Below are 26543 nucleotides of genomic sequence, written 5' to 3'. Positions count from 1 at the left end.
GGTTTTCACCCTTGCTCCCCATCTTTATGTGGTCCTTCACCTTTGTCCGTTAATAGCACCTTTATATAATCTGTAACAATTGAAACCTACTTTTAAATTCATATGCAATAAAGTTTTTGATGTTTTATAAATAGCCCTCTGAATGCTCCAGTTCTTGTTCTTTCTATGTGCCTTATGGAGTGGCATAGATTTTGATGCGAGATGTGCCCTGGTTCAATGATATTGTGTCTTACCCTGAGATCAGCCTGAAGGAGTTCCTGGTTCCACCTGGTTTGTCTCAGCATCGTCCGGGTTACCTCACGATAACAGCAAAAGTGAGTAAAAACAAGTTTAAATACTCTCCGGACTGAGGCTTAGTCATTCTGGAACCTGTTGTTCTGCACACCCGAGCCTCTGGGGCCAGCCTCACTCACGGGAGGCCACACCATCCGACTGCAGACTCCATCAGCCCCAGACGCTTGTTAAAACTGCAGTGGCGGTCACCCATATCCCTCACTGCAAACCGTGAGTGGCGTCACGATAATAAAAACTAACTTACCAGTTGCCAAATATCCCAAAAGAAGACCCTGTGGCGTGATGTCCCTGGGGAGACTACTGCAGATGGGCTTCACATCTGGCGTCACGAATAGGATCAAGGACTAGACCTGTTTAGAAAGGTGACAGTGTATTTCAGCATTCCGATCGAAAAATTTGAATCGCCGCCATTTTGTCACCGTTAAAAGCGCGCGATTTTAAAAGCTGCAGCCCGCGCAGAAGAAAAGGTAACCGCCCACGGAGAGGAGTGACAGTCCCAGCATGGGAAGAGCGCTCTGACACAATGAAAGGAGAAGATGGGGGCGGATCTGTCCCCGGACTGCGGGGACGTCCCAGTCCTGTGGGAGGAGAACAACCAAAAACGAAACTAAGACTAAAGCTTGACCAGAACCTGATGAGCAACGATAGAGACAAGATGGCGTCAGCGGAAGGTGACAACAAGGAGCAGGGTTGGACAAGGCCCATGACTGCAGAGGAGATGGAGGCAGAAGTGGAAAGAATTGCCGACTGTATGGAAGAGCAGCGCAGGCGAGAGGTAGCCGCTTGGAGGAAGAGGATGATAATGGCAATTAGAAACCTGCGGTTGTCGGTGCAGCGCGGCCCGCCTGGAGGCGCCGCCCATGCTCAACTGGAGTCATCGTCAGCAATAAGCGACCCTGCTACAGGATGTCTCCAGCATGAACCTGAGTGAGTGCAAAATCGCCCCTGTTCCACCTAGTATGCTGACCCCACCGGAATTGTCATCAGAATCCGGTGCGATGTTCGGTGCGATGTCCAGTGCGATGCCCGATGCGATGTCTGGTGCGATGTCTGGTGCGATGTCCAGTGCGATGTCCAGTGCGATGCCCGATGCGATGTATGGTGCGATGTCCGGTGCGATGCCCGATGCGACGTCCGGTGCGGCCCCCGATGCAACACGATGCGACGCCCGCGGCCAGACCAGACCAGGCCGCAACGTCTCCTGTCCCAGTTGCCCGACCAGAGATGGTCACAGCGCCCCAGTCGCTGACTGGGGATCCAGCTCCTAACCCCAGACCAGAGGTGGTCACAGCGGCCCAGTCACGGACTGGTGATCCAACTCCTGCCCCCAGACCAGAGGCGGTCACAGCGCCCCAGTCGCTGACTGAGGAACCGGTCCCTGCGCCCCGACCTGAAGTGGACACAGTATCTCCACAAATAAAGAAGGAACCCCAACCTTTGCCCTTGGCTCACCTGATTGCCAGGAACATGATCCACAAGCTGCCGTCCCGACCTGAAGCGGTCACAGCACCCTCTCCGCTGGAGAGGGATTCATCGTCCTGGCTGGCTGCTGAAAGCTCATCCCCAGAGCTGCTACCCACCCGACCGGAGGAGGTCGCAGCACCCTCTGAGAGAGAGGGAGGCCATGAGGCTGCGCTGATGTTCCCCCAACGACCGGAAGAGGTCGCAGCACTCTTCACCAGGGAGAGAGAAGAGATCTTACAGCCATCACTGCTGTTCTCCAGCCGACCAGAGGAGGTCACAGCACCCTCTGAGAGAGAGGGAGGCCAGGAGGCCGTGCTGCCATCCCCCCACCGATCGGAGGAGGTCGCAGCACCCCCTACCAGGGAGGAAGAACTGGTTGCATATAGTCCTGGCATGTATGTTACCTGGTTACCTGCTGATGACCAGGTGATGGTAATACGGAGATCAGCCCGCAGAGAGCGGCGGCGAGTAAGAGCTAGACCCCCACACCCCCTTGTAAAGCTCACCCTAGATCATGAGAGAGAGCAAGTGGAGACCCGGGACCTGCAGGAAAAGCAGTCCCTGCGGCGGACCGGAGACCAGTCTCGAGGTCCCCTCCACAGAGGAGTAGTGGAGGAGTTTAACTGCCGAACAGGGTATGGGTTTATTGTGGAGGCAGAGGTTAAAGAGGGAATCTTTGTGTCTCGGCGGGACGTATAGTCCCACCTGCAGCGGGGTCACCCAGGTCGTGACTTGTATATGGGGGATGTTGTGGAATACACAGGGCATATGGAAGTGAGAGGCTGGTTTGCCTTGGACGTGGTACAGTGTCCAAGGGAAACCTTAGTGAGCTCAGACTCCACCCCCACAGCTTATACCAGGTCCCCAGAGTCATCACCACCAGGGGACGCCCATGATGCAACCTCCAAGAGTCAGTGCACTGAAGTGCTAAGCACTGGCCTTGGAAGGCGTAAATCTATTTAAGTCTAAAATGTCTTTATAGAAAAAGTTTAGTTTAAAAATGTTTGAAAAGTAATGTTTAACATGTTTTAAAGTTAAGTAACGTTCAAGAAATTGTGCCCGCAAGAACTTTTGCGAGAACTTTTTAAAATATTCTTTAGCAACTGGTTACGTGCACTTTAAAAAAAAAATGGACCACAGGTTATTAACTGGCTATAACTACAAACTCTCGCAGTATAAAAAGTCACTTCAGTGGCACCAACCTCGAAGTCTGCCTGTTGAGGGGCATGGCTCTGCACCACCAGGGAGCACGCCTGTTTATGGGGCCTGCTCTCCAACGCAAAGAAGTGGGTACGCCTGTTTATGGGGCCTACCCTACGCCACCATCCTCAGGAGAGGAAGATTGGAGGAAAGGTCTGGGATACAGATGACCCAGACCTGGTCACCAAAGGAACCGATGACCTGCCTCCGGGAAGTTTCTGGGTGGGTCCAGGACTCGTGGGTGGTGGGTGGTGGTAGAATGGTACCTGGTATGTTTTAAATGTAAATTACTCCCCTGTATGGGAAGAGTTGTATTTAATTTTCTTGTCTTTGCAGCCCGAGGACGTGCTGATGATAACCAAGGGGGAATGTAGCGCTCCTGACCTAGTCAGGCACCACTGAGTACTGCACCCACGCTGGGACAGTGCTTCCAGGTAATTCCAAAGGCCAGAATGAGGTGTGTACGCACAGACACATAGCAACCAGGTCTCCCACACCATTAGATGGGACCCTTGGCTAGCCTCTGAGAAGACTAGCCTTCAATTCTTGTCAAGGAGTATAGTGGAGGGGCTGGAAGCTAAGCTGCAGAGGCTATCAGGAAAGAAGTGGAGCGAGCCAGTCTGATAGCAGTGAGCGGCGGTTGCTAAGAGACGCAGACGCGTGCACACGCTAGTCAGACCCTGCACGTGAAGTAGCCGTTAGCGGGGAGAACGGTTACCAGTGAGTCAGTCAGAAAGACAACTGGAGAGAGGCAGTCGAGTACGGGGACTGTTGGTGACTAGGCACGCACGGGGAACAGGTCCCTAGAGTAGACGTCCATTTATTGATCTGCTAAACCTGCCGGTGAGGGGACTAGAGGTACCTCACCAACCATACAGAGTCCGAGCCTCAGCAGCAACGCAGGGACCCATAAGGAGACAGAGCTTGAAGCCATCTCACTTGGTCCACGCTGCCGGCAAACGGGCCAAAAAGGGAGAAAAGGCAGTAGCGACTCCCTGGATAGACCCCACGGTACTTCAAGTTAGGGGTTATCCGAACAAAGAAGTGCTAGGAAGGCGAGTTAATGGTTACCCACAGATCAGCCTGAAGGAGTTCCTGGTTCTACCTGGTTTGTCTCAGCATCGCCCGGGTTACCTCACGATAACAGCAAAAGTGAGTAAAAACAAGTTGAAAGACTCTCCGCACTGAGCCTGAGTTATTCTGGAACCTGGTGTACTACACACCTGAGCCCCTGGGGCCAGCCTCACTCATGTGAGGCCACACCATCCGACTGCAGACTCCATCAGCCCCAGACGCTCGATAAAACTGCAGTGGCGGTCACCCATATCCCTGACCGCAAACCGTGAGTGGCGTCACGATAATAAAAACTAACTTACCGGTTGCCAAATATCCCAAAAGAAGACCCTGTAATGTCCCTGAAGATGGAGTGATGTCCCTGGGGCGACTACTGCAGGTGGGCTTCACAAACAAGGGGGCCATGTCATTATTTTTTCATCTTTTAGACCTTTACTGGCCAGCCATGCTGTGGAGTAGTTGGATGCATGTGATGGAGCATTTTCCTGCAAGAAAATCATGTTTTTCTTGAACGATAGCGACTTCTTCCTGTACCACTGCTTGCAGAAGTTGTCTTCCAGAAACTGGCAGTAGGTCTGGGAGTTGAGCTTCACTCCATCCTCAACCCAAAAAGGTCCCACAAGTTTGATGATACCAGCCCATACCAGTACCCACCTCCACCTTGTTGGCATCTCAGTCGGAGTGGAGCTCTCTGCCCTTTACTGATCCAGCCTCTGGCCCCATCCATCTGGCCCATCAAGAGTCACTCTCATTTCATCAGTCCATAAAACCTTTGAAAAATCAGTCTTAAGATATTTCTTGGCCCAGACGTTTTATCTGATGTTTCTTGTTCAAAGGTGGTCATTTTTCAGCCTTCCTTACCTTGGCCATGTCCCTGAGTATGGCACACCTTGTGCTTTTTGATACTCCAGTAACGTTGCAGCTCTGAAATATGGCCAAACTGTTGGCAAATGGCATCTTGGCAGCTTCACACTTGATTTTCCTCAATTCATGGGCAGTTATTTTGCGCCTTTTTTGCCCAACATGCTTCTTGCGACCCTGTTGGCTATTTGCCATGAAACGCTTGATTGTTCGGGGATCACGCTTCAACAGTTTGGCAATTTGAAGACTGCTGCATCCCTCTACAAGACATCTTACAATATTGGACTTTTCAGAGCCCGTCAAATCTCTCTTCTGACCTATTTTGCCAAAGGAAAGGAAGTTGCCTAATAATTAAGCGCACCTTATATAGAGTGTTAATGTCATTACACCACACCCCTCCTCATTACAGAGATGCACATCACCTGATTTACTTAATTGGTAGTTGGCTCTGAAGCCTATACAGCTTGGAGTAGGACAACATGTATAAAGTATCATGTGATCAAAATACTCTTTGCCTACTAATTCTGCACACAGTGTAGTGGGATTTATGTCTGATATTTCCTCTGTAAAAATCTGACCTATGTAATGCTGTCTATACGTTTGCTATATTTTTGTAATTAATCTTGAATAAAGAATATGTTTTTAGTGGGTGTGTTACTCCAATTTTTCTATGTTTTGATTAAGTTAAGCAAGTTGAAGATGAAATGATCTCTAAAAGGCATAAAGTTAAAGATGACACATTTCCATTTTTTTCATCTTTTACCTTTTTAGGCTCTGTGCCCACATTGCGTATTTGCATGCAGTTACGCTGCGTATTGCACTGCAGCGTAACTGCATGCGTCCTGCGTCCCCTGTACAATCTATGAAGATTGTGCATTGTCCATGCCCACGTGGTGTTTTAGAACGCAGCGATTTGCATGCTGCCAAATCGCTGCGTTCTAAAAAGCAACATGTCACTTCTTTCGTGCGCTTTGCATGCTGTCTCCATTCCGTCTATAGGGAGAGGCAGCATCCAGAGCGCACGAATTCTGCAGTCACGAAAGTTTCAGAACGGAGCTTTTCAGCTGCACTCTGAAGCGGACATGCAGTGACTTTTACGCTGCAGTGCAGAGCGCACACACGTGGGCACATAGCCTTAAATGAACAAAAAAGGACAATGGGCTGACACAAAGGTTTGTGCACTCTGCATGGTTAGTACCTTGTATCACCCCTTTTGGCAAGTATCACAGTTTGTAAATGCCTTTTGTAGCCAACCAAGAGTCTTTCAAGTCTTGTATGAGGAATTTTCATCCATTCTTCCTTGGAAAAGTCTTCCAGTTCTGTGAGATTCCTGGGTCATCTTGTATGCATGGTATGGTCTTTTGAAGTCTAGTTACAGATTTTCAATTATGTTCAGGTCTGGGGATTGTGAGGACAAGTGTAAAACCTTCACCTTGTGCCTTTTAAGGTAGTCTATTGTGGATTTTGATGTTTATTTAGGATCATTATCCTTTTGTAGAAGCCCTTCTCTTTTCAACTTCAGCTTTTTTACAGATGGTGTTATGTTTGCCTTCAAAATTTGTTGAATTTCATTCATTGTTCCATTTACCCATTAAATATTACCCATTCCATTGGCTGCAACACAACTCCAAAGCATGACTGATCCACCCCCATGGTTAATGATTGGTGAGATATACTTTTCCTGATATTTTGTTCCCTTTTTTATCCACACATACCTTTGATCATTGTGGTCAAAAAGTTCTATATTAACCACAGAACTTGTTTACAAAAGGCATCAGACTTGTTTAGATGTTCTTTTCGATACTTCTAATGCTGAATTTTATGGTGAGGACACAGGAGCAGTTTTGTTCTGTTGACTCTTCCATGAAGGCCATATTTGTGCAGGTTTCTCTGAACAGTAGAACAATATACCACAACTGCAAAGTCTGCTAAATCTTCCTGAAGGTCTTTTGCAGTCAAGCGGGGGTTCTGATTTGCCTCTCTAGCAATCCTAGGAGCAGCTCTCACAGAAATTTTGCTTGGTGTTCCAGACCTTATCTTGACGTCCACTGTTCCTGTTAACTGCCATTTCTTAATTACAATTCAAACTGAGGAAAGGGCAATTTGATAACGCTTTGCTATCTTTAAAGCCTTCTCCTGCTTTGTGGGCCTCCGCCATTTTCATTTTTAGAGTGCTAGGCAGCTGCTTAGAATAACTTTATGCCTTTTAGAGATGATTTCATCTTCAACTTGCTTAATTGTTTGCAATAACAGTAATTTTTACCAGGGCTGCCCAAACTTGCATGCCACTTTATAAAAATGGTTCTTAAACCGCTTTAATGTAATGCTTTAAATCAAGTACATTTTGGTAACTGCAACTCCCTAATAATTACACATAGGTTAATTTAAGTTGCATCATATAAGCTATTTACCTGTTCTAAATATCCAGTTAAGGGAAGAGAAGTCAGCATTATTGGTTCCATCTTTGGAGGGAGTTTGGAAGGAAGCTTATGGTTCCAATATTTTTCCGGGAGTCTGCAAAAAAACCCACAAGTATTATATTTGAGGCATGAATTACTGAAAATTGACAGTACTGCTTAGCTAGAAATATTTTTCTAATCACCAAATATACGTGCCTTAAAGAGAATCTGTCATTGGGTTTTTGCTACCCCATCTGAAAGCAGCATGACATAGCGGCAATGACCCCAATTCCAGCCAGTCATCACTTACTTGGCTGCTTGCTGCAGTTTTGAAAGAAATCTCAATTTGATTTGATTTAGCAGATTGACAGTTGTGTAAACTGTGCATAGGCAGAAAGCTACCAATCAGTGGTGACGCAGGGTTATAGTTTGTGAATATGGAGGACTTCATGGCAGCAGATTTACTAGTCCTCTAATGAATATCTCCTGCTGATAAAAGTGATTTTATCAAACCTACAGCAAGCAGCCCACGTAAGTGACACAATGCTGAAATCAGTCTCTCTGTCTCTACATTATAATGCTCTCAGATTAGGTAACGAAAACCTGGTGACAGATTCCCTTTAAGTATAAATCAAGAAAAGGGCAAGCAAAAGAATCTGTTAGTTACTACAAGATAAATATTTCATAATTACTGCAAGTATCAAACGTTTTTGCAGAACAATCACAATTCATTACTTAAAGGGGTTGTGCCGACTTATGATATTGATGATCTATCCTTAAGATAGGTCATCGATAATAGATCAGCGGGCACTCTGCAGTTCAGCGGTTTTCAGTTATGCTGGTGGCCGAATGTACATAGTGAATGAAGCCAGAACAACACAGCTGCACTCATTGTATAGTGGCAGCTCCAGAGTGCGTCAGCTCCTCTTCATTCATTCTTTAGTTATTAGGACTAAATTAGTCTTCTAAAAGACAAGCAAGTAAATGTAGCTATGATTGCTTTCATTTAAAATGTATATATGAGCATGGGTCAATGGAAATCATGTATTTACCTCATAAATCGTTGTAACTTTTCTTCACTTTCAAAAATATATATTTTATCTCTGTATTCCACAGCATTTTCAATGTGTCCAGAGACGAGCGCTTCATACCTATGAAATACAGATCAGCAGATTATATATTATGATACAACATAACCAGGTTCTGCCACTGGTATTACTTGAAAATAATGTCATTTCTATTATTTATCTTACTAGAATAAAATATTATTTTGTATGCGTGTATATGTACAGACCTTTTGTTCCCATCCACATATGAAACTGGACAGTATCCCTTCATCTCTGCATTTTTTGGGAACTTTGATTTCACATCAGGCACTGTTAACCTCTTGGGTAACATTTCAGGAAGAGGAAGTGGACGTGGTGCTAACGGAGGCACGTATAACTCTGGAGCTTGTAAGAAAACCTGGGAAAGATACAACATACTATTGTGGTTGTTACTGTTTAATACACCAGAATAGGTTTGCCATCAATCAAAAGAGGAGTATGCTAAATTACTTAACCGTATGTACCAAGATTAGAAGTTACCCCCTATCAATAGGATAGGGGATATTTTCCAGACTGCTGGGACTCCCACCAATCCCGAGAACGGCGCACTAAAGAGCCCCATATGATTAGGGCGGAAGCCGAGCATGCACACGTCTGCAGGATTCATTTTGAATCCAGGAAAACAGCTGAGCACCATTCTCGGCTATTTCCTGTGTTCCCATAGACAATTGATGGAGCAGAGGTGTTTATGCTCATAATTTAGAGCCTCGTTCTCCTAGAAGTCAGACCCCCCCCCCCCCCCGGATCGATTCCTTATCTTATATACAGGGAAAAACTTCTAATTTTGTTACATACCCTTTAATGACATTAAAGCAGATTGTACTGCTTTTCTACCCTCCATCTGTGCATAATGCTGAACGGTAACATATCTATAGAATTAAGCGAGACAAACTGAAAACTTAAGGGGCAGTAAGTTGGGTGATTTAAAGGTGTCATCAGGTCTAAAAGGACAAGACTGCAGACACTCAATGTGACTGTAGACTTGTGAATCTTCACATTGTGGTTCAGTGGTTTAGGTACATTGACGATGTGCTTCTCTTGTGGTCCGGGTCTACTGAAGAATGTAAAGAATTCATCTCGGTCCTCAACGAGAATAACTTGAACATCAAGTTGACCTCGAGTATTTCATCTGAGTCAGTAGAATTCCTGGACCTCCAACTCCATCGAGAGAATAATACGATCTGCACCACACTTTACCGAAAACCAACAGCTAGCAACAGTCTGCTTCACTACAGGGGTTTTCACCCTTTACATGTAAAGAATGCAATTCCCAAAGGGCAACTTATGAGAGTGAGAAGAAACTGTAGTGATAGTATTGATTTTAATCTGCATGCCTGTAACTTGTCTGACAGGTTTCAGAAGAGGGGATACCCAAAAAACATCATTTCCAGTGCTCTGCAACAGTGCAAAACCCTCCCACGGGAGTCTCTCCTACGACCAAAAAAACCGACAGAGGATTGCCACAGTGAGTATGATAACTCCTTTTAACAATCAGTGGCAGGATCTCTATAAATTGCTCCAGAATAACTGGGATATTTTACGCAGTGACAAGAAATTGTCCCAGTTCCTAGACGCCAAACCCAGATTGGTGGCTAGAAGGGCGCAGAATTTGGGAGGTTTTCTATCCACAAGCCATTTCAGAAGACCTGTACATAGCCTGGGCTCAGGCATCAAACTGAAAGGCACTTTCCCTTATGGGGCCTGCACAGTCTGCCCTTACATGGTTGCCGAAGACCATATTCTCCTACCGATTCCTCCTAGGTACATCGCAAGTCGAGCATAATACAACTGTCGCTCCAGGAACGCCATTTACGTCCTTATTTGCGAATGCCCCAAACTCTATGTGGGTCAAACAACACAAGAGGTAAGGAGAAGGATCCAGCAGCACCTGTCTAACATAAACACCGCTGAGACGGACGTAAAGAAAGGTAAAACACTGACCTCAGTGGCTGCGCACTTTTTTACCCATCATGGGGGCGCCCTTCCAACCTTAAAGTTTTAGTGGTGGATTTAGTTCACCAAAATATTAGGGGAGGGGACTGTGTGAAAGAACTACTTCGGAAAGAATCCACATGGATTTACAATCTTAAGAGCTTGGCCCCTCTTGGACTGAATGAGGAACTCATGTATACAGGGTTTTATAATACCATGTAAAATCTGTTCTATGCCTTGCCTCATGACTTTATCCCTTCTTCCAGTATATCAACTCTCAAGAAAGCAAAAAAGAAGATTAAACCGTGCAAAGACAATACGTAATTTCGCTGCACAAGTTTATCGTGACTCCAGAACTGGATGACCCCTTTTGGACCAAGAAGTCTTCTATTCCATTACCTTTCCATGGATTGGACTTGTGGGGAGAGTAAAGATTAGAGAAGATACTGTGATATCTGACAATGCGTTTCACCTCACAAATTGTCCCACCGAAGAAAGGCTAAGGAAGAAGGAGACTCTATTTTGACCTGTCTTTAGATTTTTCCTCCTCTGTACATGTTGCTGATGCCTGTCCCAACTGGGCCTTATACATCCTTACTGTAACTCGTCACTGTTTATCTCCCAAGTGATGTATGACCTGTATTATGTATGTTGAAACTCATACCAGTAAGAACGATGTAAGTTTATATGCACTTGTTTCATTAATATTCTGAATGTAGTTGATATTGGCGGGTGTTGAATACAGTCTGGGTTGTTTATTTTTCTACATATTCAGGGTCCAACATATTCTTTCCAATCCTAGAGGCTCAGACAGGCCCCCTCCCCTCCCTTCCCTCTCCCCCCCCTTCCCCCCCTTTTTTCAAAGAAGCGTTGGGCCCAAATGTGCATTTCTGGGGCTACTTTTGGTGGTTTTGCCACATGTGTACGCGTGTTTTTTTTAGTTGAAGTTGGTTTCCTGACCCATTGCTCATGTGTCTTTGCTCCATATCCAATTGTAACCTGATTTAGACCTCTATGCCTTCCATTACAACCCTCTCCACTTGACTTTTGTCATGGATACGAGAGCCATCTGCAATTGGATATGGATATGCAAGATATATAATAATTGTATGTCATTCTTCTAATACTTTCAATACTATGCCTCTTGCGCACACGCAACCTTATTAATAGAGGGTTGCATGGGATTAGATTGTTGTTAAATTTAATCGCCTTTCACTCTGATCCGCTTCTATGTGACTATAAGATCGATGTGTAATTGCCTCCCCTTTTGTCAATTTTCTTGCAATTTTTTACAACTGTTTTTAGCGCTGCGTTATGTTGTGCCTTGTAATATAAACAGCTTTGGAACTATCTGAGTGTGACATATACTATAAGGCCCTATACCACAACTGCTGTTATGTGATCCGTCATGTAGCAATCAGGAGGGTCTTTATTCCCTTGTTTTTGGTTAGCGTGCCATGCCTCTAGCGCTGTGGCTCCAGTGTATGCGCATTGTAAGCAGTCTGAAGGTGCATTAAAAATACACCCTGTTTTGAACATCATTAGTGCTGTTCGTATCATACTTGCGCGATGTTAAGCACTACATTCTGTAACTTTGAGTGTAATTCTGAGCGCATTCCTGTTCTTTGGTCACTGTGAAATGTTTACAACGCTGCGCTTTCCGCGCATTATTCTCTGACATCGCTTCTCTCGCGCATGCGCAGTATAAACTTATTCTAAGTGATGGGTCTGAACCACATGATTCAGCCAAGATGGTGGCCGCCATCAGTTCAAACAAGCGCTAAGCCTCCCACAAACTACACACTGGTAAGTGTTTATTAAATTAATTATGTTAGTTAAATAGGGCACACAGTGATCTGTGCTTTGCCCCTTTCTTTCCCCTGAGGAAGCCACTTCCATAAGTGGCGATACGCTTGGGGAAGGGTAACCACGCCAGAACCCACCCTCTCTCTACTTTTTGCCCGGTTAGGTATTACATTTGGGGCCTGTTTGTGGAATTCCATAATGGCCCTTCATAGGTTGCTTGCACACTTCTGTTAGAGCAGTAGCCTTCTATGGGACCTTATACTCTGCTTTGTATTTTGACGCATCACGCACGTGACTACTGATTTTTCGTTAGGACTGCGAGTCTGCTTATCCCGTTATGTAGCAGGTAACCTGAGCACTATTGGCTCAGTCAATTCCTAGGTGGTTAATACACTTTACTGCTTTAATACTTGTCCTTTTAGTTCCTTGAACACAGGTGCACCTGTGTTTCTTGGGAACCATATGTGAACAGTGTGCTACTGTGCGTTTATTCAGCACTGTTTTTCATATACTGTGCATATACATCAAATTTTCAGCTATTACTTGGCTATTATAAGTCTGCTTACCATCAGTCTATGTAATGCTATACCTGGTTTGAGCATTTGATGTTCGAATCTGCACATACCCATCGTATTCTAACAATATCCAGTATGCATAGGACAGAATTCGTGTACGTGCACTGTATTGTATCATAATGGGCCAGCACTAACTTGCTAAACTAACGGTATTATAACCTTGGTATAAGCTCTAATTGCCTTTATATATGTACTTGTTAGACCTTTTGGTTTTTGACTTATCTCTGTCTCCTTGCGGTGTTATATGTGAACATTTGTGCTCTGCTCGTATGTAGCATTGTCATTACAGATATAATGTCTAATCATAGGTTTCATTGTTAATTTTCTTTACCTACCGGTTCCATTATAGAGAGGCCTTATGAGCATATTATATGCCACTATCTTTTCATAAAGGGTTCTGACCTTGAACTGTATGCCTGATTGGCTTTTTAATTGTTTTTAATGTACAATTCATGTGTGTCCCACACTACCAGTGTGTTTGGTAGTGCGTTTTCTGTGCTTTCAAATAAAGATTTTGTATCTATTTAATACATGTGTTTGGTGATCCCTGCTATGGTATACGCTCTTTTCCTGTTGACATAGTATGTTTTGGTATACCGGGAGATCCCACAGGGTTGTGCCCTTCCCTCTTTAGGTTGTCTCAAGCAGAGGTGTTTATGCTCATAATTTAGAGCCCCCTTCTCCTAGCAGTCAGACCCCGAGGGATCGACTCCCTATCTTATATACAGGGAAAAACGTCTAATTTTGTTACATACCCTTTAATGACATAAAGCAGATTGTAGTGCTTTTCTACCCACCATCTGTGCATAATGCTGAACGGTAACATATCTATAGAATTAAGCGAGACAAACTGAAGACTTAAGGGGCAGTAAGTTGGGTGATTTAAAGGTGTCATCAGGTCTAAAAGAACAAGACTGCAGACACTCAATGTGACTGTAGACTTGTGAATCTTCACATCTCCGGCTCTGTGCGCTCTGGGGATTCTCCGGTGTCAGAGCCGGGAACAGCGGTCACGTTGCTGCAAGTATGTAAATGGCAAAGTGCTTGTAAAAATAAACAACATTACAATTTACCTCTTATTAAAAATCCTCTCTGATCTCAAGTTTGGAAGTAATTTTAATCTTATAGTTTACTGGTCACCGCTGTAATGTAAAAGAAATGATTGGTTACCTAGGCAAGGAGCACGTGCTTACAAGCTCTTTGCTTTACAGCATGCAAGCGCTGGGCTGAAGCAGGCAAGATTCCTGGATCCAGCCCTCCTGCCCTCTTCCAACGCTGAAGAGTTAAAGCTGCCTCTTGTTTCAGCTTAGGAGAGCACAGAGATTCGGACAAACGTGCGACCTTGCTAGAGGTGCAGCGGCTTGATGATGTTCTTTTTTCTTTACTGCTTTTTGGTTTACAGGAGTTTATTTGTGTATTCAGTGGTGCCTGGTCACGTGATAGGCAGCTGTGCACACTTGGATGATGGTTGCAATTTATGAATGTAAAAAAAAGTAAATCAATCATCTGTGTAAAAATTCTTTCTACAACCTGTGTGTCTGCATTTTTAATAATACATACAGTAAAAAAGTTTGGACACACTTTCTCATTCAAAGAGTTTTCTGTATTTTCATGACTCTAAAAATCGTAGATTCACATTGAAGGCATCAAAGTTATGAATTAAAACATGTGGAATGAAATACTTAAAAAGGGTGAAACAACTGAAAATATGTCTTATATTGTAGGTTCTTCAAAGTAGCCACCTTTTGCTTTGATTACTGCTTTGCACACTTCTGGCATTCTCTTGATGAGCTTCAAGAGGTAGTCACCGGAAATGGTTTTCCAACAGTCTTGAAGGAGTTTCCAGAGATGCTTAGCACTTGTTGGCCCTTTTGCCTTCACTCTGCAGTCCAGCTCACCCCAAACCATCTTGATTGTGTTCAGGTCTGGTGACTGTGGAGGCCAGGTCATCTGGCATAGCATCCCATCACTCTCCTTCTTAGTCAAATAGCCCTTACACATCCTGGAGGTGTGTTTGGAGTCATTGTCTTGTTGAAAAATAAATGATAGTTCATCTAAACGCAAACCGGATGGAATAGCATATGGCTGCAAGATGGCGTGGCAGGCATGCTGGATCTGTATGCCTTCAATTTTGAATAAATCCCCAACAGTGTCACCAGCAAAGCACCCCCACACCATCATACCTCCTCTTCCATGCTTAACGGTGAGAACCAGGCATGTAGAGTCCATCCGTTCACCTTTTCTACCAAGACACGGTGGTTGGATGCAAAGATCTCAAATTTGGACTCATCAGACCAAAGCACAGATTTTCACTGGTCTAATGTAGATTCCTTGTGTTCTTTAGCACAAACAAGTCTCTTCTGCTTGTTGCTTGTCCTTAGCAGTGGTTTCCTAGCAGCTATTTTACCATGAAGGCCTGCTGCATAAGTCTCCTCTTAACAGTTGTTCTAGAGATGTGTCTGCTGCTAGAACTCTGTGTGGCATTGACCTGGTCTCTAATCTGAGCTGCTTTTACCCTGAGATTTCTGAGGCTGGTGACTCGGATAAACTTATCCTCCGCAGCAGAAGTGACTCTTGGTCTTCCTTTCCTGGGGCGGTCCTCATGTGAGCCAGTTTCTTTGTAGCGTTTGATGGTTTTTGCCACTGCACTTGGGGACACTTTCAAAGTTTTCCCAGTGTTTCGGACTGACTGACCCTCATTTCTTAAAGTAATGATGGCCACTCGTTTTTTCTTTACTTAGCTGCTTTTTTCTTGCCATAATACAAATTCTAAAAGTCTATTCAGTAGGACCATAAGCTGTGTATCCACCAGACTTCTGCACAAAACAACTGATGGTGCCAACCCCATTTATAAGGCAAGAAATACCACTAATTAAACCTGACAGGGCACACCTGTGAAGTGAAAACCATTTCCGGTGACTACCTCTTGAAGCTCATCAAGAGAATGCCAAGAGTGTGCAAAGCAGTAATCAAAGCAAAAGGTGGCTACTTTGAAGAACCTAGAATATAAGACATGTTTCCAGTTGTTTCACACTTGTTAAGTATTTTATTCCACATGTTTTAATTCATAGTTTTGATGCCTTCAATGTGAATCTACAATTTGTAGAGTCATGAAAATAAAGAAAACTCTTTAAACGAGAAGGTGTGTCCAAACTTTTGGTCTGTACTGTATATACAGTACATATACACACACACATAGTTGTATATATATATATATATATATATATATATATATATATATATATATATATATATAAAGCCGGCCTTAGCCACTGATCTAATGTAGATTCCTTGTGTTCTTTAGCCCAAACAAGTCTCTTCTGCTTGTTGCCTGTCCTTCGCAGTGGTTTCCTAGCAGCTATTTTACAATGAAGGCCTGCTGTACAAAGTCTCCTCTTAAGGCCTAAGCCACACGGCGAGAAAATCGGTGCGAGTGGAGTGCGATAAAACATCGCATTCCCCTCGGACCAATTCTAGCCTGTGTGTCAGCACACATGAGCGATTATTTTCTCAGCCCTAATCGGACCGAGAAAACAATCGCAGCATGCTGCGATTGTAAGCTGAGACTCTTTCTCTCGCACCCATTCAAGTGAATGGGGCGAGAGAAAAATCGCACTGCACTCGCGGTACACCGGTGTACTGCTAGTGCAGTGCGAGAATGGCTATAGCCGGCTATGCAGGAGAGAGGCAGAGAAATCCCTCCCTCCCCTCCTGAGTGCCGGCCCGCCCCCCGCAGCTGAGGTCTGCTCGCACGAACGGACCTCAGTTGCAAGGACACATGCATGACACTCGGCTCTGCTGTACTGCCAGCATGAGCCGAGTCTCATGCAGTAGTCCCCGTGTGGCCCCAGCCTATTAGTTGTTCTAGAGATGAGAAGGTGTGTCCAAACTTTTGGTCTGTACTGTATATGAACATTACATGTACAAACATTAATGTTCTAAGTAACGAAATCTGCATGTTGGGCATTCCTTTACTTCGGGGTCCGGAGAGCATACAAGGCATTCTGACATTTATTTTTATTTATTTTACTCACTTATATAGCGAATATAGATATTATTCTTCCAAAGCATTACTGCTACTGCCCCATTATCACTACTATTTCTTACATGTCTCCAGCATGCATGAATACCACTGGTAGCTCTTTCTTCTAAACAACTGATTAATCAACTTTGTGTTTAGGCTCACCAGCTCTAATCATGAGATAGACTAGCTATAAGATTATAATTTTCAGATTACGTTACTCCCTACTAATATATCCACTATAAATGGATGAAAATGATTGTGACTTACATCAAGCTCCTCTTGTGAAGCCATCTTGTAGTAGTGCCCACGGAACTCAGCTGCAAACTGCAGGGATGATGTTACAGAACAGTTGACGAGCTCCCCCCTTTGTGCCAGACTGACAGGACAGTATTGTCCAAAGTCTCCCAGCCGAGACAGCAGCTCCTGAGGAGTGATGCAGAAGTCAGCGATGGCAGCAGCGTTACCTGCACAAAACAGGTTAAACAATTTAAAGCTCAGGTAATAAAAATATTGTCATAAAGCACAAAGTCTTAAGGCCACAAAATAGGTCATAAAACTTGTGACAAGTATGGACACTTTTCCAGGGAATAACAAACAAAACTGTGGCCTATGGTTCAGACTGGCCAATGTGCAATATGCAATTAAATGAACGGACAAAGCCGTTAAACCTTTTATGACAGGATGAATGAATGAGCAAACTAGCTTCACAGACAATATCTATGTACAAACGGAAAATGAAAAACACACACCTTCCTTTATTTTTCCCAGGTAGGTTTGTATTTGATTAATACTTGCGTGGACCTCTTCAATAATCCTGTTGGACACCCACCACTTGCTGCGCATTGCATCTACTTCACACCAGTTTTGATGTTGTGTTACATAATACTCCTTGAAATGGTTAATTTCCTGCTTATAATTGGAGTTACGTACTGTTAATATCTGGGCGCTGTCATGCAAAGGGTATGGCCTGCTGTGGAAAGAAGATATAAGGCAAAAGAAATAGTGAGAGTTTGAATTTTGACTTTTTTTTTTTTTTTTTTTAAACTCGTTTTATTGAAGGTTAAGTAAGACATTACATTATAGGATAAGTCAGCAATTTGTACTTTACAAGCATACACGTATACTGTTTGATAAGCATAGTAATAAAGCAACATCAATTAAATCCACAACTATTACATTCAATCTGGCCTTAGCACATTAATCATTGCAGAGGTGTCAGTTCATGAAACATATCCATTCTGGGGCGAAAAGCCCACCTCAATAAGAGAAGCGCAACCCAGATTACAGAGGTCTCGTAATATCCCCAATACATTATATCATAAACCACGTATTTCTCCTTTCCACCCATCAGAATACCATTAGTTACTATCACGCCAGTACCGACTGTAGGCTATCAGCTAGGGAGCCGGGCGATCCACCGGTCAAGGGCGAGCCCATCCATCTACCCCATATTTTGTCAAATTTATTTAATGATCCCCTTATCTTATAAACATAGTGTTCTGACGGAATTATAGCATTTACCAACGCAATCCATGAGGCTCTAGTTGGCGGGTGGATGCCCATCCAGTTTAGTATAATGCCCTTCCGGGCCAAAAATAATACCTTTTTTATTAGCAAATTTTCATTTTGGGACCAGGAGCGTACGTCCACCACCCCAAACAGACACAGAATTGGGCACAGAGCAACTCCTTTCTGAAGTATGGTGGATAAAGTCGTTACAACCTCGCTCCAATAGGAGAGAATGACCCGGCAATCCCATATCATGTGCCAGAAATCAGCACCGTCTCTCCCGCATCTTGGACAACCCACCCCCACCAGATTATTCGCCTTTTTCATCTTGTTCAATCTTTGAGGAGTCATATAACTTTGGTGTATTATGTATAGCTGAATCAGTCTATTATTGACTGCAGGAGAGACTAGCGTGTGGGATTCGACAATGTCGTCCCACACTACATCATCAATTTCAGGGATCCTGACACTCCACCTCTCCCGGACAGAAAGAGGACTGTTCATGGCCTTGGCCCGGATAAGGGAGGAATACAGTTTGGAAATGAGGCCTCCAGGGCCCTGTGATCTGATAATTCCAATGACTGGAAAGGAAGAGAATCTAATCCCACGACCAGAGAACTGAGCCCGAAAGGCGTGCCTAATCTGGAGATACTGAAACCCATGAGATTCCGGCAAATCGAATTCTGCACGCAGCTGCGCAAAGGGGCGGAGATCACCATCCCGGACCAGTGATCCCAAGGAGACTATTCCTCGATTCCTCCATTCGCCAAACCCCGGCAGCCCACAAAAGTGTGGAAGGTCCAGGTTATCCCATATTGGTATCTCAGTTGGCATATCATGGAAACCAAAAATGGTTTTAGCCTCCCGCCAGACCCTGGCCCCCAGTTTGTGTATTGGGAGGACACGACCCTCAGGAGCCCTCTTGTGGTCCATCAACAATGGCCATAGGAGATCCATACCTGTGAACTCTGCCAGAAGACCCTCCGGAGAACCCCTCACCCCAGGAAGTGTCCAATGTCCCAAATATTTCAATTGTCCGGCCAAATAGTATAAGTACAGATCAGGAAGGGCCATACCCCCCATGTCCTTGGGTCTCTGCAATTTGGCCAACTGGACCCTTGATCTGGAAGGACCCCAGACAAAGGTGATCATCAAAGATTCCAGGGACCGAAAGAAAGAGCGGGGAATCTGTACGAATACATGTTGGGTTATGTAAAGACACTTTGGTTGCACTATCATTTTAAGGAGATTAATCCTTCCCGCCACTGAGAGCGGGAGTTGGCTCCATCTGTTAAATTTCTCCCCGAGGTGTGATAATAAGGGGGCAATGTTTCTTGCTATCATCTCCGAAGGGTTTCCCGTCAATATAATCCCCAGGTATTTAAAATGATCCACCACTGGAACTCTACAGATGTGGGTATTCATCATTTCCTCCCTGTCCCGGGATAGGAAGAGAAGGTACGATTTTGACCAATTTATTGACAGGCCCGAGAACTCCCCGAATCGGTCGATTAACTCTACGGCTCTAGGAATGGAGGAATCCGGATCCGAAGCAAACAATAACAGGTCGTCTGCATACAGAGACAAACGTTCATCTCCCTTACGATGTCTCACTCCCCGGTAGATTGGGTCCGTCCGAATGCGCACTGCCAACGGTTCCATGGCGAGGGCGAACAGAAGAGGGGATAGAGGACATCCCTGCCTAGTTCCCCTCCCCAAATGGAAGGTTTCCGATACTCCGCCTCCCACCTGAATGTTAGCCGTTGGGGCTTTATAAATAATCTCAATCCATCTAATAAAATCGTTGCCGAAACCAAATGCCCGCAGTACCTCCAGCAGGTATGGCCATTCTATAGAGTCAAAGGCCTTGGCCGCATCCAAGGAGACCAAAGCCCAATCCTCCTCTAACTTGGTGCCCATCTGTAGAATCACCTGTGCCCTCCTCAGATTATCCGAGGTACTTCTACCCGGAATGAATCCAGACTGATCCTCATGTATTATGGAGGAGATCACTTTATTGAGTCTAGTTGCTAGAATTTTGGTAAGAATTTTGTAATCAGAGTTCAACAGAGAGATCGGTCTGTATGAGCCACAATCCAGTGGATCCTTATCTGGTTTCAATAGTAGCACGATGGTTGCCTCATAGAAGGAATCAGGCAACCGTCCCCTGCGGAACGAAGCCTCAGCCGTCTCCAGGAGAGCTGGAATCAGCTCCCCCCTATACTTGTCGAATATCTCAATCGGGAGTCCGTCTGGGCCAGACGCCTTACCCCTATTGAGGGCTCCCATCGCCTCCACCATCTCTTCCATGCTAATGGGCTCATCCAAGGCCGACCTCTGGGCCAAAGTCAATCTGGGAAGCTCCAGATCCCGCAAGTATTCAGTGATCTCCTCCCTTGACACAGCCAGCCTGGACTCATATAGGTTCCTATAGAAGTCCAGAAACACCTTCAGGATGCCAGTGACGGAGGTGATTGATTCGCCACCGGAGTCTCTGATCTTAAGGACCGCAGGTGAGCTAGTGGATTGGCGCACCAGGAACGCTAGTAAACTACTAGATTGGTTCCCTTGCTCAAAATATCTCTGGTTCATGAAGAAGACATGCCTCTTAGCCTTATCCTGCAGGAACAAAAGATATTTCCTCCCAGCCTGTAGCCACTGGAATCTGTTTCCTTCAGAAGGGTCTGAGGTAAATCTATGTTCAAGCATTCTATTTTGAGTGGCCAATTCCTCCTCCTCTCTGGCCGCCTGTTTCTTGACATAAGAGATAGAAGAGTGACAGCATCCCCTCAAATACGCCTTAAGCGCGTCCCAGTAGGCCGAGTGATTCTCTTCCACGGAGTTCGTCTCGGTGTATGCCCTGAGCTGATCAGGAATCCTATCATTGGTACCAAAGAGTGACAGCCACCAAGGGTTAATCTTCCGTGACACTTTACGAGACTTACAACCCTCCCACTTAATGCTGACAAATACCGGAGAGTGGTCTGATACTGATCTGGGTAGATGACACACCGATTGTATATGGGCACAGACTCTTTCATTTCCACAGATGTAATCAATTCTAGACAATGAGTTTTTCCCTGGGGTATAACATGTGTATTCTCTCAGTACTGGGTTAAAAAACCGCCACATGTCACACCACCCCACCTCCTGTAGGAATGCACTCAGTCTAGTTTGCATCGTGGGGGAGATCGGGACCTGTCGGGTGTTGAATCTATCCAGCCCTGTGTTACTAATCAAATTGAAGTCCCCCATGCAGAGCACCAAGGCTTGTGGGAATTGTGAGGCAAACTTAGCCGCTTCATACAAAATTGAGATTCCCATCGCAGGGGGGATGTATATGGCCAAGATCACTATCATGATCCCATCGATGTGAGCCTGGATAAACACATACCTCCCATCAATATCCTTTATAATCTTACCCGGGTCCCACCGCAATGCTTTATGGACTAGTACCGATACTCCCCTCGAATATGAGGAATGAACAGAGTGAGCTGACCATTGAACCCAAGGCTTCTGGAGCACTCTCGTGGTTTCCAACAACAAATGGGTCTCTTGTAAACATACAATCTGAGCTTTGGATTTTTTGATATGTGCAAATACTGCCGCCCGTTTCCTGGATGTGCCCAGCCCCCTAACATTCCATGTCATCAAGCTTAAAGCCATTGAAATGTATCTCGTACTGAATTAATAGGGAAATGTCAAAAACTTAACCCACAGTAGAACTTGGGCAAACGTACCCTTAAATACAAACTATCGGTTGCAAACACACAGCCGAAAGAACTGATCCAGTAGTGTGACCAGGAGAGGGTGTCCCTAGTAACGACCAGGGTGAACCAACGTGGCAAGATGGTGTACTTGGTACGGGGGTGTCCTCAAACAAGGACTTAAGCTTCTCCTGCAGTCCAACGTATTGAGTTATCCTGCAACATAACCTTTAATCGTACGTAGGTAAGAGAACCCAGAGTGAGTAGGCATAGAAATATGGGAAGAGAGAAAAAGAAGAGAAAAGAGAAAGGAGAGTAGTAAAGAGAGAGAGAAAAAAAAAAAAAAAGGGGGGGTAAGGAAGAGAGAAAGGGGTAAGGGAAGAGAAGAAAGAGGAAAGAAATTAAGATGGGCGGAAGAAGAGAGAGTGTGAGGAGGAGGGAATATAGAAATATAAGAAGAAGAGAGGTAACGGAGGGCATACTGGGTGGAAACTGAAGAAGAGAGAGGGAGGTTGAGGAGGGAAATTGGAGAAAATAGCAAAGAAGACTTAGAGGTAGATAGGAATAGAATAGCAAAGATGGGTATGAGGATGAGATAAAGGGGCTGAGGGATTAAACAAGTAATTGAGACTGAGAGGGGGGAAGAAGAGAGAGGAATGTAAAGGAAATGGAAGGAGAATTTGCAGGCAATCTCAAATTATAAGTGACTATCATGTATGGTGACCCCAAAAAACCTTAGTATAGCTCTAAAGACAGAATTCAGCATCCTGAACTTAAGTGCGTTGCCAAATACTGCAAACCCGGAGTAAAGTCCCCTTTTGGATCGCAAGATGCAGGATAATTCAAGATCGCATGACAGTGGTCACGGCGCCGCAGCAGCGTTCTGGCACATGTCCCGCCTGAAGACAGTTCAATCCGGTCCCACCAGCGATGAGTATTCCAGAACTCAAACAGGGCTTAGTAATAATCGCAGTGAGCTCAGGTCCCGACCCACCCAGAGGCACCACCTCCAGCTGCCCAGCCTTGAGGGGGGGGCCAACCTGGAAACCGGCACAATGGAAGGCCAATAATAAACACATCCAGTAACTCACATGCTTCCGGGGGACGCAAGCGCACCAGCGCATCCTGATGGAATCGTCAATTTCTCCACAAACTGGAACCAAAGGAGCAGGACGCAGACGCAACTGCGATCCCGAACATCGCTCCACTCGCATGGTAGGAGGGATGGAGGAACAAAAATATATCGCGCCTTCAATATCGAGGGACGCCGAATATCTGCATAGGATGATCCTAAAACTATCGCAACAGCGATTTCAGGCGTCCCAGGAAAAGGAATCGTATCACCGACCTCAATCCAAAGGACATGAAATAAACAATCAGAACCACGATGCCATCACAACAGCGATCCTCTCGGCGTCGCTCATGGCTGTAACGCATCAGCGCTTCCTCTTCAGTGTATTGATCCAGTCATCCGCCTCCACAGGAGATGTAAAGAACAAGGATCGCTCTTGATGAACCACTCTGAGACGAGCCGGGAAGATCATGGAATAAGCAATATGGTAATCTCTAAGGCGCTTTTTCACCTGAATGAAGGAGGCTCTCGTTTTCTGGAGAGACGCAGAGAAGTCAGGAAAAATCAGTATGGGAGCATTATTATGTAGGATCGGGCCTTTGCGTCGCGCCGCACCAAGGATCGCATCTCTATCCCTGCTGCTCAACAGTCGGGCCAGGAGAGGTCTAGGCTGCGCTCCCGGGGGAGGAGGTCTGGCCGGTACCCGGTGGGCTCTTTCTATAGCGAATGCCGCTGACAGCGTCGCATCAGGGAAAGTTTCAGAGAGCCATGTTTCCATGAACTTACATGGGTCGCTCCCTTCTGCCCTCTCCGGCATCCCCAGAATTCTTAAATTATTACGACGCAGGCGGTTTTCCAGATCGTCAGCCCTTTGCGCCCAGTTATTTGCCGCGCTCTCCAAAGAGGACAATCTGCCCGGCGTCGCTCTTGCGTCGTCTTCCAGCGTGGAGATCCGCTGCTCCGTCTCCTTTACCCGCTCTCTCAGATTTTGCAGGTCCAGCCGGAGGAGTCCCACATCAATCTTAACCTCCTCGATTTTGCCCGTCAGCGACACTTTTGAATCCTGGATCGCCGCAAGTAACTGCGAAGTAACTTGCTGCAAGGTTAGCTCCTGCGGTTCCTTGGATCCGTCCTCCATGCTCTCCTCCTCCTCCGCCTCACTGGTTTCCCGCTCTGCCTGTTTGCCGGCGCCATCTTGCTGGGAGTCCCGAGCAAACTTCCTCAGCTTTTCAGCCGCCGCTGCGCTGTGACCTCTGCTCATGGTACCGATCAGAATGCTCACCGCACCACAGGTAATCCGGAGGTGTATTTAGGCACCAATTTCGGCAGGATTAATAGTATTTATCAGCGTTGGACTGCGGAGCTGCTCTCAGATGCGACCGCTCATGCTGCCTGCTGGCCACGCCCCTTGAATTTTGACTTTAGAATTGAATCTCTAATACACAATCTTAAAGGGAACCTATCTTCTGGGTCATGATGCCCGAACCACGGCAAGCATGAATCGAAAACTGGCTACGTTATTGCAGCCAGGTATGTTTTAGACTGAAATGCTACAGCGCTTCAGAGAAAACATACTTTGACAAAATTAGCTGGGGACTAACCCGGCAGGTTTCCTCTAAATTAGGTATATTTTAGACATCTCAAGGATATTGATGAGAAACTCAGTAGACCCGTATAGTCAGTAATTTCCAATTAGTGTGCTCATAGGTCCCGATACACATTCGATTAATGTCAGCTGAATCCGCCAAAAAAGTCTATGGATTTCCAATGTTCTATTGTTCTCTGGGAGAGGAGCCGCTACCAAGAAGAGTCGGGTGCTCTAGCCAAAGCCAATTATGAGAGACTTCTAACATGGCTACTTGCTAGTTCTCTTGAGTATAAAATATCTTACAGACTAGATGTGATCGGAAGACTGGGGCGGCACAGAAGCATTATTTGGCACTGTCTGTATTAGTGATACTGCTGTTTAAGGTAATGTGATGGAGCACTAATGCACAGAACTCTGGCCATCATTGTAGGTATACAATCTGAGTATTTGGGGTTTGGGTGTCGCAGCACAAAAAAATTGCACCTTCCTCAACTTTGTCCAAACAAACCCTCTTATAACGTCCTTTCCTCAACCTCCAATTAATCTTCATTATACTGCCTGTTAAATCTTTCTCCCCCTGTATTCTTCATACCTCTAATGCCTTTATCCTCTACCAGTCCCTTCACTGATTACCCACTGCCCAGGGAAATAAAGTTGCAATATTTGACAAGACCACTTTCTTCATTAGTCTGCTTGTCCCAGTCTCATCTCCCAAACATTACCTGTGTTCTCTAGATACAAGTGCTTGTCACAGTTTTCAGATTTATATTTTTAAAGCATATACAAAACCATGTACAGTGTTGGCCAAAAGTATTGGCACCCCTGCAATTCTGTCAGATAATACTCAGTTTCTTCTTGAAAATGATTGCAATCACAAATTCTTTGGCATTATTATCTTCATTTATTTTGCTTGCAATGAAAAAACACAAAAGAGAATGAAACAAAAATCAAATCATTAATCATTTCACACAAAATGCCAAAAATGGGCCAGACAAAAGTATTGGCACCCTTAGCCTAAAGCGGGCTTTACACGCTGCAATCTCGCTAGCGAGATCGCAAGCGATTGTACCTGCCCCGGTCGGTTGTGCGACACGGGCAAATCGCTGCCCGTCGCACACAACCTCGCTTACACCCGTCACACAGACTTACCTGTCCTGCGACGTCGCTCTGGCCGGCGATCCGCCTCCTTTCTAAGGGGGCGGGTCGTGCGACGTCACAGCGACGTCACACGGCAGCCGGCCAATAGAAGCGGAGGGGCGGAGATGAGCGGGACGTAAACATCCCGCCCACCTCCTTCCTCCCGCATTGCCGGTGGACGGAGGTAAGGAGATGTTCCTCGCTCCTGCGGTGTCACACACAGTGATGTGTGCTGCCGCAGGAACGAGGAACAACATCGCTAATGAGAGGTAAACAATTTTTTGTTTTAGGACAACCTCTCTGCGGCAAACGATTTATGCCGCTTTTGCGATAGTTTTAGGTCGCACATAACAGTTACACACTACGATATCGTTAATGACGCCGGATGTGCGTCACAAACACCGTGACCCCGACGATAAATCATTAACAATATCATAGCGTGTAAAGCCCGCTTAATACTTGGTTGCACAACCTTTAGCCAAAATAACTGTGAACAACCGCTTCCGGTAACCATCAATTAGTTTCTTACAATGCTCTGCTGGAATTTTATACCATTCTTCTTTGGCAAACTGCTCCAGGTGCCTGAGATTTGAAGGGTGCCTTCTCCAAACTGCCATTTTGAGATCTCTCCACAGGTGTTCTATGGGATTCAGGTCTGGACTCATTGCTGGCCACTTTAGTAGTCTCCAGTGCTTTCTATCAAACCATTTTCTAGTGCTTTTTGAAGTGTGTTTGGGGTCATTGTCCTGCTGGAAGACCCATGACCTCTGAGGAAGACCCAGCTTTCTCACACTG

The 26543-nt window shown here is 45.4% G+C and overlaps 1 protein-coding gene across 3 annotated transcripts in view; it reads right to left on the bottom strand.

Annotated features, from left to right (window-relative positions):
* Positions 1 to 26543, bottom strand: part of AK9 (adenylate kinase 9) — a 212329-nt gene that overhangs the window by 15451 nt on the left and 170335 nt on the right. For all 3 annotated transcript variants that reach the window (XM_075340057.1, XM_075340058.1, XM_075340059.1), the window contains 5 exons: positions 17485 to 17705; positions 17003 to 17199; positions 8587 to 8756; positions 8345 to 8443; positions 7305 to 7407 (listed from right to left, as the gene is read on the bottom strand). In XM_075340057.1, the coding sequence (XP_075196172.1) occupies positions 7305 to 7407; positions 8345 to 8443; positions 8587 to 8756; positions 17003 to 17199; positions 17485 to 17705 (790 nt within the window). The remainder of the gene's footprint in view (positions 1 to 7304; positions 7408 to 8344; positions 8444 to 8586; positions 8757 to 17002; positions 17200 to 17484; positions 17706 to 26543) is intronic.

Source organism: Anomaloglossus baeobatrachus, chromosome 3, assembly GCF_048569485.1.
Source record: "Anomaloglossus baeobatrachus isolate aAnoBae1 chromosome 3, aAnoBae1.hap1, whole genome shotgun sequence".
In the NCBI taxonomy this organism is placed as follows: Eukaryota; Metazoa; Chordata; class Amphibia; order Anura; family Aromobatidae; genus Anomaloglossus; species Anomaloglossus baeobatrachus.
Note: the sequence above shows the minus strand (reverse complement) of the source record. Positions and strands in the feature narration are given on the sequence as shown.